This window comes from Notolabrus celidotus, chromosome 16, assembly GCF_009762535.1.
Source record: "Notolabrus celidotus isolate fNotCel1 chromosome 16, fNotCel1.pri, whole genome shotgun sequence".
NCBI lineage: Eukaryota > Metazoa > Chordata > Actinopteri > Labriformes > Labridae > Notolabrus > Notolabrus celidotus.
This window is the reverse complement of record NC_048287.1, coordinates 15,471,668-15,486,230: the sequence shown is the minus strand read 5'-3', so window position 1 is coordinate 15,486,230 and position 14,563 is coordinate 15,471,668. Positions and strand designations below refer to the sequence as shown.

The following is a 14,563-nucleotide window of genomic DNA, read 5'->3' as shown; positions in this document are numbered from 1 at the left end:
TACACAAAACAGGGCTGAGTGCCTCTGATATTCAAATAAACAATCTAATCACAGTGCACCAGTTTGCATATCAAACCTGTTTTCTTCTGTCCATTTGAGCTCATGAGCTCATTTACATCAGTAATCCTCATTAACACATTACATGATCAGGGGTGTGAACCAACGAGTGATATATAGAGGGTGAGCCTGGTCCGTTGAGGTTGCTACATGGTATATCCTGATGTGGGTCGGCAACACAACAACTGCTGATGTTAAATGTCTGACTGAAGATGGGCTGCTCAGCTGATCTGATGTCAGATCCACACAGTAAAAAAGCATAAGGAAACAAAGCCTGGTGCATCAGTGTGCAGGGTTCCCACTCTTTTCCAGAGATAATTTTCCAGGACATTTGCAGGACATTTTCATTGATGATCAAGCTGGTATGACAGTCTAAATTTAGTTCCTAATTTAGTTCCTAAATAGTCTAATATGTTCCTCTCAGTGGAAGTCAACATTGAAAGACATGTAGTCTATGGCTATCAATGAAATCATCTCTTACATACTTAAAAATTATGGCAAATTGATAATAGAATAATGCAACCACAGATGTTCAGCACTTCACTTTATTAGTGCAACCAAGTAACAATGAGGGGCAACATCTCAGCTTTCTCTTTTCTCAAATAATATAAAATGAGCTAAGAAAAAAACAAAAGAGCCTGCAAAGGAATCTGGAAGCTGCCTTACTGAAATAATTAAATAATAATAATAATCAGAGGATCAGTGCTTAAACCTAAATAGAACTGAATGACAAAAATGGCCGCAAATGTTTCTCAACTCAACTCAAACTCAAAATATACCTGCTTAATCATGATATTCATCCTGCTAAGTGGTCGATATAAAACGAAGCAAATGTCACATTTTTTATTTGAGTTACCATAAACTCTGAAAAAATCTCACCGGTGTAAAGACGCACTCTGTATTTGAAGATCTCTCAGAGATTTAAAAAAATGTAAACTGTCTTCCTGCATGGCGATGTCTATTATGATCAGGGATGTCTACAACGTGGAGTTTCTGTGCAGCTGTGTCGCTCTTTTTGTTCCGTTTGTTTTCACTATCGGGAGTTTGCACTCCTACTAGCTAGAGCAGGGGTTCTCAAACTTTTTGGAGCCAGGGACCCCTTACAGGTGAGAAAACTGTCCAAGGCCCCCTCATAATTGTAACACAGATTAAACACATTAATAATAATAATAATACATTTTATTTATATAGCGCTTTTCAAAAACTCAAAGACACTGTACAATTGTTAAAATCAATACAAGCAAGGAACAAGGAACACAAATCAAACAAAACAACAGTACAATCACAAATTAAAAGCTAACTTAAAAAGGTGAGTTTTTAAAAGAGATTTGAATGTTGAAGGGTCAGATTAGTTTTGGATATGAGAGGGGAGTGAGTTCCAGAGGATCATGATTGCGCACACCGATCTGTGTTGGGGGGCTAAGAGGAAACCTGGTTGGGAGGGATAGTGTTGACATTCAAAGTCCCTCTCTCTGAAAAGATGTTTACTCCGTGACTACCAACAGCAGCTTTAAGGGGGAAAACGCCATGATTGTATCAAGAAAGCCTGAACAGACAAAAAAAAAAAAAAATTGTCAAACACTTTCACACATAGACTACAGTAAATGCAAATTCTCCAGATGTAGTCTTTGGTTTTGACTCCATCATCTCATTTAGTAGAAATGCTGACACCTGGTGGTCAGATGACACCATTATCGTAATCACCATTTCTGTGTGTCTGTTTTCAGTATAATGGGAAACCAATGAACCAAACCCACGTCCTGTCAGAGTGGTGTGAGTAACATAGAGTTCACAAAACTCAAGTGAACACATCTACAAAGTTTCCTTTCACACACCTACACGCCTTTCCTGTTTTCGAATGTATCTGTCTCTTTTCTTCTGACGTGGAGATGTGCTGCAACAATGTTTTTTACGTGATGTGACGGGATGTGACACGAGCTCTCACTCAGAAGACAACAAGAAAGCACCTAGGTTATAAAAGAGGCTGTATATCAAGAAACCTGCCTGTAGCTGAGGTTAAGGGCGATTTAAACACCTGCATCATAAAACATGAAAATGTTAAAAAATGTGAAATTAAGGTTTAAGAAGCATAAATTTCTACCTAACTACTCTACTCTATTTTTTTCTTTAGCATGTCTGTTTCCTCTCACTCTTATTTAAACACGTTATGTAGCTTGTGACTCCTGTTCCTCTCATAAATTAGAACTGTGTTAGCATGTTAGACTTTCTTTGTTGCTTAAGTTATCTCACTTCTATAAGAGTGTCAGATAAATGTGAGACCTTCTTTGAGGACTGAAAATCTTTTGAACTGCATAGACTCCATTTATCACACAAGTGCCTTCACACTCTTAAATGTTTCTGAAACACAAAGCAGCGGGTAAATTTACAGGAACCTTGAACACATTGACACCACAGTTTGAAGCATGGAACTGTCAATTGAGTGAGGGTGGGTGAAATAAAAGCATTAGGGTACAGTTGAGACATAAAGGGATACATTTTCCATCATGAAATGTGCACTTAATATTTTAAATACAGCCTTTCAGCGCTCAGAAACACTCAAACATCTTTTAGTGTTATAAAATCATTATAGAATGATCTTTGTTCACTAAAAATCCCTCTCTACAGTATGCTTTGGTTGCTTGTCTATTTTTCTTATAGTTCTTATATCACCACTATATTTAAGAAGCAGACACCACAACTTTTACCCCCTTCCAAAGTCTTTCAGAAAAAGCTCATACCACTTACTCACTTTTCATAAACCCATCAGCCATAACATTGTGACTCCCTGCCTGATATTGTGTGGGCCCCTCTCTCATCAGGTTCAGGGTTTTAACAGCCCCAACCTGAGAACACATGGACTCCAACAGACCTCCGAAGTTGCGCTGTCGCATCTGACACCGAAATGTTGGCAGCAGATCGTGTAAGTTCTTAAAGTTGCAAGGTGAGGACTATGTGGATCAGAATAGGTTGTCCAGCACATCCCACTTGATGGGATTAAAATCTGGGGAAGCCAACGCAGTTGTTTTTCTCCCAACCACCTTCCTCCATTGCTGTGGTCCAGACCTCTCAGTACTAATATTCATTTTTCAACTTCGGTGGCTCTTCTGTTGGGTCGGACCACGAGTCAGCCTTCACTGCCTACACGCATCAATGACTTTGGCTGCCCTTGATCCTGTCACAGGTTTACTGCTTGATACTGACCGGCGAGGACTAGGAACCCCCGAACCAGAGTGGAAGTTTTGGAGATGATCTGACCCAGTTGATTATCAATCACATCCAACCCACTGACAGGTGCCAATGTAATGACATGATTAAAGATATTTACTTAACCTGCCAGTCATCATAATGTTATGGCTGACCAATGTATAAGATAGATTCCCCCAAATAAGGGAATATGACTTGTGTCTTAAAGTTACTAGAAACACCTCTATTCAACCACCTGATAAATAACTTACATTTTTCTGTTAAATATCTGTTAAGTTGGTGTGATAAAGTGAGAGTAACAGAATCCCAAACGTAATTTTTCTATCATCATAATGATGACATGCTTGCATAACGATTTAAACAGTTGTTACATCACATCAATGGACAGACGACACAGGTCAGACACTAAATGAAATAAAATGCCATTTTATTGTTCAGCCGTGTCATAACCTCGTCTCCAAAATAAGCACAGCAGGACTACAACTGGTTCATCAACCTAGCTACCCTTGATAGCACATAAAACTGGGTTTTATTTGACCACCAATGATAGCTTTAAAAGACTTTTCTATCAGACATCCAATGATAGCATACAAAATAGTTGTTAACCTACCAGTGATACTGTATATAAAACACTTGTCTCTAGATTTATCCCCAAACCCACCCTCAATTTAACCCATACCCCCTCTTTAGAACATTTGTGACACTGACATACTTTATGCTTAAACAAGCACATATTAAGAATGCATAATTCTCCATTTTTGAGATTATAAAAAAAAACTACACAATGTTACACTTTAAGTCAGAGTACAATTCAACTGATTATTAGTGTTCTACACATTCGGCCATTAACCAAAGGAACATTGTATAATATCACTATAACTTAACACTACATGTTATATACGTTTAAAAAATAAAAATTACAAATGATTAGCATGGAAGAGAGAATGAAGATGGCTAGTGCGAAGGCAAGCTGGGTCAGTACCATAACAGAGAATGAGTAATACAAAAAGAAATAAAAAAATAGAATAAGAAAAAATAGAAACAAAAAACTGATAAGAATACAGGCAAGGCTAAAACATATGTGTTTCAAACTTTTAAGATCCACCTCATGTGCGCTCATCCATTTAGGTAACCTGCTCCAAGACCTCCATTGTGTGATTCCACATCTCTCTAATACTTAACCCCGCCCCCCCTCCCCCCAAACTTCGACTTGCTTTAACATTCCCGTGGCAACCATCTTCTTTGTTTTTTCTTGTGTCAGGCACTTTCCAAGACCCCTTCATGCTATTCTTTACCTTCAACATCTCTACAGGCCAATCATAACGCTGATTCAGACAATACAGGCCAATCACAATGCAGGTTCTAACAGAGTACAACTGCAAGAGAGAACAGGAGGAAAGATCAGTCAGTGCTTTGCTATTCCTGGGATTGTTACTTTTACTGTACAATCTAAAGTCTGCCTTACCAATCCTACAGGTCGGTGTCAAACCAGGCCAGCTGGTTGCTGTCCATCAGGTCCTGGGTGTGGCCGAGGTCTGGCAATGGATCGGTGTGGTGGCCCAGGTCTGGCAGAGTGTCGGCATGATAGTCAGCACCCTCCATCATCGGGTCCAGAAGGGTGTCCTGACCGTAGGCTGCTGGGTAGGCCCTGTAGGCTCCGTCTGAAAGTCACACACTATCTTTATTGAACTGGTTCAAATTTGCTCAATTCTAATCTGGTAAACAGTAATCAGCTGTTTTTAACTGAGTGACACACAATGTCATATGCTCCACATTTATTGATATCTAGATTTATATACTGATGGGAATTTCAACAACTAGAAACCTCAAAATTAGATGCTTTAAAAAAAGGTTTATATGAAATCAACCATGGTATAAAAGATAGGAACAGTTTGAAGAGAAAAAACAAGCACTTACCATCCTGTCTGTAGGCCAGAGGGTCTCCCTGAGCTCCCATATCCAGTCCCAGGTCTCCAGTCTATAAAAAAGGCAAAACACTGAGTAAAGCTCAACAAAACACAGCATAGATGGAGTTTGAATATAGCATATTAGCAGTTTAGAGTATTTAATGTAAAATACATTTAAAGGACACCAGTAAGTATAATAACTTAATTATTTTTCAAAGCGAGGACACAACATATTCAAAACCGGTTCAGATTTTGTTCCTAGAAATAGCTAATTTGCTTCTAAATGCATGTACCTCGTTCCAGGCCATGGGCTCAGTCCTAAACAAAGAGCTTGTCAGCTCCACTGACAGACGCTTCTTGTAGTCCTGTGGTTTGTCCTCAGACATACGGAAAAGGACAGCTGCAGCGTAGGTTGCTATATGAGAGAATGATCACAAAAACACACAGTGAGCTGAGGGTCCCAATGTAGTTTCAGTATACACAAGTAAACCAAAAATAAGAGCTTGTGTCCTCACCAACGCCCTCGTTACGGGAATGCAGCAGCTCAGTGAGGGGCGCAGTGGCTCCTTCGGCCTCAATCGCCTCTGCAGCCTCCTTATCTTGAGCCAGCTCACACAGCACACCTGCTGCCACACGCTGGATGTTCTCCACTGGAGAATACAGCAACTGGAGATAGGGAAAAGCAGAGGGGAACACTTAGACCAACACATTTACATACAGCTTATGAGTGACTGTAAGAGTGTGTCAACAAAGCCAGTTTTCACCACAGTTGAGGATTACCTGAACAAAGAGTGGAATGGTGTTGAGTCCTCTGATGACAATTCTGTTGTGGACGTCCCGGGCTAGGATGTGCAGAGCCCCTGTGCAGCCCTCCACAATTTCCTCCATGCGCACACCCTCCTGTGTGCAGAAGAGTGGAGGAAAAAAAGGATGTCAAAAACAAACTATATAATGTTGTACTAAAGAAAGCTTGAGGGTTTATCAGCCTTGTTACACACCACAAACTGCTGCTGGTTGCCTCCCATGCTGGTGCGCCTCTGGGTGTCCTGGTGAGCCCTGACCAGCAGCTGGACCAGGCGAGGAATAGCTCCCTGCTCACGCAGAGCGCTGTGGTTGGCTGGGCAGAGAGCCAGGTTGCGGATCAGACCAACTGTGGCCTACATAGGGAGAGAATTTCACATGATCAAGTCCTGGCAAAAATGGTTTTTTTCCTTCTATTTTTGAAGGTTGTTACTCTAGGAACATGTGAAAATTCTAATAATGACCTTGATAAGAGGCCAGTGGGATGGGGGGTGCAGGAGTTTGACCACCACAGGCAGGCCGTAATGGAGGCGCACAGCATTCTGGGCCATCTCGGCATCCTGGTGGCGGGAAGTCAGGTGACGCAAAGCACAGACTGCTGGCTCTGTGATGTCCTCTCTGTCGCCAGCTCTGAGCACTGTTCTCACCAGAGCCTCGATGCCTCCAACCTGACAGGATAAGATCAATATAGGAAACCATGTAGTTACATTTACAAAAGGTACATTTAAAATAACAAGGGGGGGTTTAGTCTGAAAAAAAAGAAAGAAATTCTACTTTATATACATACCTGGCAGACCATGAGTTTGTTACTGTAGTTGTTGCAGGTCAGGTTGGAGAGGATGCCAGCGGCACATGTCACTACATTGATGTCATCACTGCCCAGCAGCTGGACCAGGGTCCCCAGAAGACCCTCCATTCCCTCCTGGAGAGCAGAGAATGTGTTGGAAGAAGACAGTGAGAGGAATTCATGCATTCCACATGATTTAACACTTTGTATTAAATGAGTGTCTAAACATACTGTTAAAAAATGAATAAATTAAATTACATCTTGTCCACTGTCAAGATAGATATATTTTTGGAAGTATTGACAACGTAACACATTCATTTATGAGCAAAAACTCTAAAGCCTGAAACTGGAGCTCGTAACATGTTTGCATTTGTTGCTACTTAGTATGCATCGTACCTGTTTAGTGGCCGCATCTGAGAGATTCCTCAGAGTCCAGAGGCAGTTCTGGACCAGACGCTGGCTGGGGTCTGTCAGGTGAAGCCCCAGTGCCTGCATGCCTCCTACACACACACACAACACAAATGTATTACATCAAAGGGATTTCTCCTTGGGTATCTCTCACTCATTTCTGTATTCACTGTAAAACGCTTCATTTTTATTTCTGCAGCCTGGGTTTGTACGTACCAGCCTCCACGATGGCAGGCTTGTTGCTTGAGCAAACAGAGAGCACCTTGAGCACTCTACTTGTGGTCCACAGCAGTTTCTCATATGTGAAAGTCCTCATGATGTTGACCAGGGCCTGGGGACCACCGCTGGCCAGAATGATCAGCTGAAACCAAGACGCAGTTGTAGATGTGTGAGCAGACAGGAAAGAATTAAATTTACTTGAATGCAAAAAACAAGCTGATGTTCAAATACCTTGCTCTCCTGATTGCCATATGCCAGGATCTGCAGGCAGTCAGTGGTGATTGCCAGAAACTTGACGTTGGTGTTAGCCAGCAGGGCCACCATCTTCTGCAGCCCTCCGGCCAGGCGCACTGCCATCTTTGCTCCCTCCTGGTGCAGCAACAGGTTGTGGAGCGTGGTGATGGCGTAGAACAACACACTGTCCACAGGGGAGCTGAGGAAATACACAAACAAATCACAACTTTAACGACAAATAACAACCTTTTAGAAGTAGAATGTAAAAATGGATCACCTAAAATCCTAACAGAAACAGGCACAGGTTTGCTTTCAACCAGGATAATAAAAAGACGATGATCATCAGTACAGACATGGCAGAAATCAACAAGGCTAGGAAAACATACACTCTCAAATTAATTGTTGTAGCTTATAAACACAAGCATTTTTGTAAAACATCAGCAGTTCTTGGAAATAAAAAGCAACGTTTAAGTTTAACCATGAATCTTTGTAACTACTCATTACCACAGGCAAACATGCTGTCTGCTAGGCGAGACCTGACAGACTGACCTGCTTCTCACAGCAACTATACAGAAGCATGTAAATTACTGTAGTCTCATTATCTTACATTTAAGGAATTCTGAAGGGTTCTCAAGGCTACATAAAAATACAAATCTAAAGGAACTTTAAAATATTAGTCACCACGAAAACAGACAAAAGCTGGTTAGTTACTTCAAATAGCTTCCTGCATTCAAGTTGATTCCCTGATCACTCATTTGTTCTCCAACAAAGCGGGCAGTTTGTCATCCATCCTCATGCAATGAGTCGCAATTCTCTGTTCTGTGCATTCAAAGCGTGGTAATATGATTCCAGGTGCGAATTCAAAGACACACAAGGGGGAGATCAACAGGTCGTGACTTGCCAGCAGGTTAATTGTTTGGGCTGTTTGCTTTGGCTTTTCATGGAGAATACAAGAGTTGAGTACGAAAGGAAGACTATTAACAGTTTCAAATTTGTCTCTTCGCAGAGAAAGCAGCTCTTCAGGAATGAAACTGCTGAGTAAAGACTTGGAGTTGGTTACATCAGCACACAGAATCTGTTTGATGTTTTAGGAGTCATGTTGCTCTGTAACACTGCTAGTTTGTTATGATAGTCTTCAGGTGTTTTCCCTGAACAGGTGATGACTAAGCTCGACCAGAAATGCTGTTCAATTTATTTGCAAACCTGACTCATTATTTGCTTAATCATGATAGACTCGAAGCGAATGCAGGAGGGAACATTGTGGCATTTCTAAACTAGCTCTCAACTTAAGCACAGTGAGACAGAAAGATGTAAAGAAGCATGGGAGTGAGGGGGCGTTTGAGACTCACATGTGAACATGTTTTTTTTTTGTCTTCGTCATATAGAGCTCAGTGATAAACAGAGCACTGCAGCTAGTTAGACTCCAAACATGTCTTGCTGATTTGTAGTAAAGTAAATAAACACTGTTAAGTAGCTGTAAGGCTTGCTGTTTGAACTACTATTCGTTGATACAGTACTGCTTGTGTGCCAATACAAATTTGTGCTGCGGGGAAATAATAGCAAACAATCTTTTCATTTAAAAGCGTGTACACTGATCGTCTCCGACTACGTTTGCACTAAAACCCTCGCAATTCCTTCACTTTCTCACCCCAACATCTTGACCAGAGCAGGAATGCCTCCAGACTTGAAGATTGCGAGGAGTCCCTCACGATGGTGGGAGAGATTGTGCAGGGTACCAGCAGAGCAGCGAGCTGTCTCTACATCACCAGTGTTCTGCATGGCACGAACAACAGCCGAAACCATCTGCGGGGAGCGCATCAGGGCGTGGCGCGATGCCTCCTTCTTTGACAGCTGATGCACCATTACAGCCGCTTTGTTCACAACAACCTAGGTAGAGATCATTTTGGTTAAGAATGCACAGTCAAGGAAGGGGTGCAAACTGATGTCCTTGCTTGTATCAAAACACAAGATAATGAGCCACTACTGTAACATAACAGTCATTATTTAGATGTTGACGAACCTGGTCCTCATCATTGAGCAGTTTGGTGAGCTCAGGGATGGCACGAGTGGCCAGCTCAGCATCATCCTGGTAGTTAATGAGGTTGACCACGGCATGCTTCAGCATCTGAGAGGGTTCTGCCAGGCGCTGCACTGCTGTTGGGTGGGTGGCATCCAGCTGGGTGGGTGGGATCTGGATACCCTCCTCCAAGGTCTCAGGAAACATGGCGGCACGCACACGCTGGGCCCTGGTCATGGCATATCCCTCAATGTCTGAAAGTGGGGCAATGAAGGTTAATACTAAATAAATAAAGAATACATTGAATTGATTCATGTATCTCAGTGCGTCATATACCTGTAGTCTCGGGAGTGAAGGGCGGGTTGAACTCCCAGTCGTACAGAGTTGGGTCATCCTCCTCAGCATCAGGGTTTCCCTTTCCACTCAGAGATGGTGCTGTGGTGGTGACTCCAGACTGAATGCCTGAATCCAGGTAGGACTGCTGTTGCCACTGGCTCACTGCAACCTTGCTGTCCCCCATTGCCATGTCCAGCTCCATCAGATCAGCTACACAAAAGGAGCATGGTTGTTAGACACAGAGAATGACAGATATGAGTCAGGAATGGTCTTCTTTACTTCAGTCAATCACTTAAGGACAAGATAGTCTAAGACCGATCTTGGAGAACTTGTCACCTTATATCCAAAGCTTGATTCATAAGGCAACTAGACTGATAGAAATTCCAGAAGACGTTTCACCTCTCCTCCGAAAGGCTTCTTCAGTTTTGAACAGACTGTTGGCTACCTGGACACACCCACGACTGTTAGAGGCTTGTATTTTCTAGCTCTTCCCCAGTCTGGTCAGATTTGAAGAAGCCTTTTGGAGGAGAGGTGAAACGTCTTCCACCAGTCCAGTTGCCTTACAGATCAAGCTTTGGATTACCATGACCTGGATGACTGAGAACATTCACAGACATATTCTAACCTTATACATAAGGCTATTGCATGTGTTGTCTGAAGCTTATGCAGGTAGGTAATGTAGGAATATAGAGGTGGGAGTCGCTCTGAGAATAAGAGACACAAATCTGTTGGGGGAAAAGTTCTGATTGGGCAGAACAGAATAGTGTTGACTGAAAAATCAAGTGCCTGTTCCTTTATGCATGACACCCTCAAGAATTTTTGCACATCATTGATTGAATTGTGTAAAAATCTAATTATTCAAATAATCAACTTACATACTTCTCTTTTTGAAGGAGAAGCTAAAATGCAACAAAAACTGGAAACAAAATAGTTTAGATACCATGACATGTGCTCACCTGGCCTCCATTTTTTCTTTTCAATTTCTGACTAGTTCAAAACTTTATATAATTCCATGTAATTGTGAACAGAGAAATCAAACCACCTTGGTAGTTGAGGTTAACTACGAAATGCCGTGTTGATACCAAGATCAAACACATTTGTGTAAAAGTTTTTCATACTTACACTGGGTAGCCATTGTTCTTGCCTGCCCTCAGCCCGCACAGCAGATATGTCTGTGTTAAAAGAGAAAAAAAGTACACAGAGGGAAATTAGACAAGTCACACTCTGCTCAGAGTTCTTGTTTGCCTAAGCCAAACCCCGATCGTAATGTTTTTGCGTTTCTTCTACGTGATATAAATAATAAACCTCACAGTCTTCGGTGCTACCTGGGCCAGGTCCCTCTGATTCCTGATTCAGACGCTAACGTAAGCTGTGAGGGGAAATGCCGAGCCTCCACCTCCAGCCGAGAGAGCAAAGCGGTGGGTATTTCCAGGCCAGCATGAACACAATTCACCATTCAGCGGCAAAGAACATCAAAGGCATATTTTCTCCCCCTCCCCCTACCACCACGGCCAAGTTCCGACCTCGCAGCTTGGGTTTCCAATGAGAGACTACCCCCTCCTCCGCCCCGCAATCACTTCCATGACTCCTCCTCTCAAATTGAGTCTGTTTGTGAATGTAACAAGCTGCTTCATCAAACTAAAGAAGCCAAATTCCCTTGCTTTTATAGGTTGCATCAATTACAAAAACACGATTTAGGAGCACATATGAGCCACAAGCGCTAGCTAACAGGTTGGCTAGCTTATCTTGAAAGCTCGCTATGCTAACCTAACGTGCCTAGCTAACCAGCTAACATAAACAAACACAACCTCCTGATTTACACACAATGCTTTTAATGCCTCACGCATGTCCAGGTGCGCAGTTGGGGTTACAACTCATCAAAGCTACATATCACTTCATTATAAAAAATCGTGACTTTCAAGCTAACCCTCCAAAATGTTGAAGTCTGGTTTGGTTAGCTTAGCTACACAGGACGTATGAAAAGTAGATCCAAGCGCCTCCGTACCAGACCTGCTGTGCTGCCAGCCAGATCCGAAACCCTCACCGGAGCCCCCCTCCCAAAACCAAGCCTGGTTCTCCTTGGTAGAGCAAACACAGACGCGCTGAAAAACGCTGCACAATGGATGTAGTAGCCACGCCATCCTTACCAGAGTCGAGTGGCTCCTCCGTGGTTCTTGTCAGGGGAATCTTCTCCTTTCTCTGGGCTGAAAATAGGAAAAGAGCTGCTAGGTGAACCACCCGTACAAGTCCGAACCACACCCGCTGCTGCTCCGCCGAAGATGTTGCTTCCGCCTGTGCGAGCGAGCACCAAGATGGCGAAGGAGAAAATACGGTATTCTGCCGCACTAGAAAAAATAGGGCGCCTGTTAAATAAAGTTTTTACATAGTATGTTTCACTTTAGGTGTATCACCTGATATTGATTTATATCTTTTCATCTGTAGGGCATTCATCTATTTTTGTGTATTGAGTATTTGTCGTATGTAGGTAAAAGATGTTGGACACTTAGTGTAGTTGGGAGGGCGAGGTGCATTCATTAGAAAGGAATGTGATTCATGAGCTGCTGGGTTATGATCAGTGGTGGACAGTAACAAAGTAAATTTACTTGAGTACTGTACTTAAGTATATTTTTTGAGTATCTGTTCTTGACTTGAGTATTATTTTTGGGGGATACTTTTTACTTTTACCCCACTACATTCAGAGGACAATTATTGTACTTTTTACTCCACTACATTTCTATCAGTGCTCTAGTTACTCACTACTTTTGCTTTGAAGTCAGCTCATGAATGTCCTTCTCTTTTCTGAAATCTGATCCCTAAGACAGTAAAACTTTGTGTAGTTCTGTTTGTCTCAGTGGTTTAGCCTTACCTGCATATCGTGCGTCTCCACGGTTGAACGTGGCGCAAACACAGAGCAAATATCACTCAGATCAGGCAGTTCATTTAGAGGTGGTAATGATGGATATAATTCTCCACCTGAGCACCCATGACCATATCTTCAGAAATGTTCTCCTTGTTTCCCACTCTGCCCAAACATATAAAAATTCACTGTCCAACCTGAGAAAGCATGTTAGTTTTTAGAGATTTCAAGCAATGTTTTCTAGATAAACATAATGTAACAGAATGTACTCCTATGTATTCTTGGCTGCACTGATATATTGTGAAAATACAAAGTTTTGAGATTTTTTAAGAAGTGCTTTGTATACTTAAATATTTTTAAAAGCACGTACTTAACTTAAGTAATAATTTGACAGAGCAAGTTTCACTTGTATTGAAGTCATCTTTGACCTGGAGTATCTATACTTTGACAAATATTTACCTTAACATGGAAAGAATATATATTTGGATACCATTTATCTTATTTGACTGAGTCAAACTTGAAGTCTGCATGTCAACCAATCGTTTTCTTACAAGATGAACACGCTTGCAGTTTCATTGGAAATTCTTAGAATATAATCAAATGCAGCGACAAAGTGAAGAAGAAAACCAAAAAACACAGAGACTATAAATTACACTGTATAAAAATTGAATGTCTTACGTGAATTTCAGTTTTGTAGCCTAAGAGAAAATGAGAACTCAAATAAATCATTAACTTTGAAGGCAAAATATAGTTTTTAGGAAAGTATAGGATGGCTAAAATACATGATGTTGTGCTTTCACTGATTAATTGCCCTTTTAGTTGTTTTTCTTGATTTTCAATGCACATGTGGCAACTGTGATTTGAGCCCTTTTCTAAATTCCGGCACACTATGCTATAACTTGTGTGCCTCAGGGGACTTGAAGCTATTGAATGTATTTCCTTAAAATTGTAATCTTGTAAAACCACTTCATATTCCGGCAGTTATTCATAGGATAGCTGTAAACCACATGCAATGCACATGCCTAAATTGCAACAGTGGTACATTCAATCAAATCTTTTGCATCTCTTTGCAGACATATCAGCCTCTCAGCATTCAATACAAAAGCATTACTGTCATTACAGTTTGTAGATATTTAAGTTATTATGATGACTATATAAAAAAAACCATTTATTGATATTGAATGAAAATAAGAGAAAGTGTCACACACAGTGTAGTGAAAGTCCATGTGGCTGACACGTGCTAGAAAAGTTCGAAGTCCACAGTGCCATTGTGGCGCATGATAGTTGAAGAAATAGAAAATGAAACTTATGAATATAATATGTTCCAGTTAATACGTGTGGTAGTTTGATCTAATATCTAAAATGAGGCAAAATGTGTAGTAGGCTAAATAATTATCAGTTACCTGTTGGCCCGTGGTGTAACTCATGTTTGGGACTAGAATCAAAACTCTGGCATAAAATAATACAAGCCTGATACATGAAATGTCTCCAGCTGTGGCAGAGAAGCATTCATATATACAGCATCAAGCAAAATTGTCACTACCTTGCAACCGAAAATTAGACTGGGCTATCTGCAATTACATCTACATATCACATGCCATAATATGATTATAAATCACAAATACAGACCCTGTCTTATATGCATATTAATTAACTAGGGTAAATTAGCTGCTCTTGAGGATGAATCATCAAGCCAACAGCAACCATAGTATCTACACTGTGGATAAAATTTAATT

At 41.3% G+C, this 14,563-nt stretch overlaps 1 protein-coding gene across 3 annotated transcripts; it reads right to left on the bottom strand.

Moving 5' to 3' along the window:
* Window positions 1-3,671: 3,671 nt before the first annotated feature.
* LOC117827749 (catenin beta-1-like) lies at window positions 3,672-12,284 on the bottom strand. 3 transcript variants are annotated; one of them, XM_034704486.1, is made up of 17 exons: window positions 12,118-12,284; window positions 11,093-11,142; window positions 9,971-10,180; window positions 9,638-9,888; window positions 9,266-9,504; window positions 7,615-7,816; window positions 7,381-7,525; window positions 7,153-7,256; window positions 6,757-6,891; window positions 6,434-6,637; window positions 6,167-6,325; window positions 5,949-6,068; window positions 5,684-5,834; window positions 5,462-5,583; window positions 5,179-5,239; window positions 4,727-4,922; window positions 3,672-4,637 (listed from the first exon to the last, which is right to left on the bottom strand). In XM_034704486.1, the coding sequence occupies exons 2-16, from the start codon at window positions 11,103-11,105 to the stop codon at window positions 4,732-4,734; spliced, it is 2,307 nt and encodes a 768-aa protein (XP_034560377.1). In that variant the 5' UTR covers window positions 11,106-11,142; window positions 12,118-12,284; the 3' UTR covers window positions 3,672-4,637; window positions 4,727-4,731. The 3 variants fall into 3 exon arrangements, with proteins under 3 accessions (XP_034560377.1, XP_034560378.1, XP_034560379.1); XM_034704487.1 differs by lacking the exon at window positions 12,118-12,284 and adding an exon at window positions 11,281-11,446; XM_034704488.1 differs by lacking the exon at window positions 12,118-12,284 and adding an exon at window positions 11,296-11,446.
* Window positions 12,285-14,563: the final 2,279 nt, after the last annotated feature.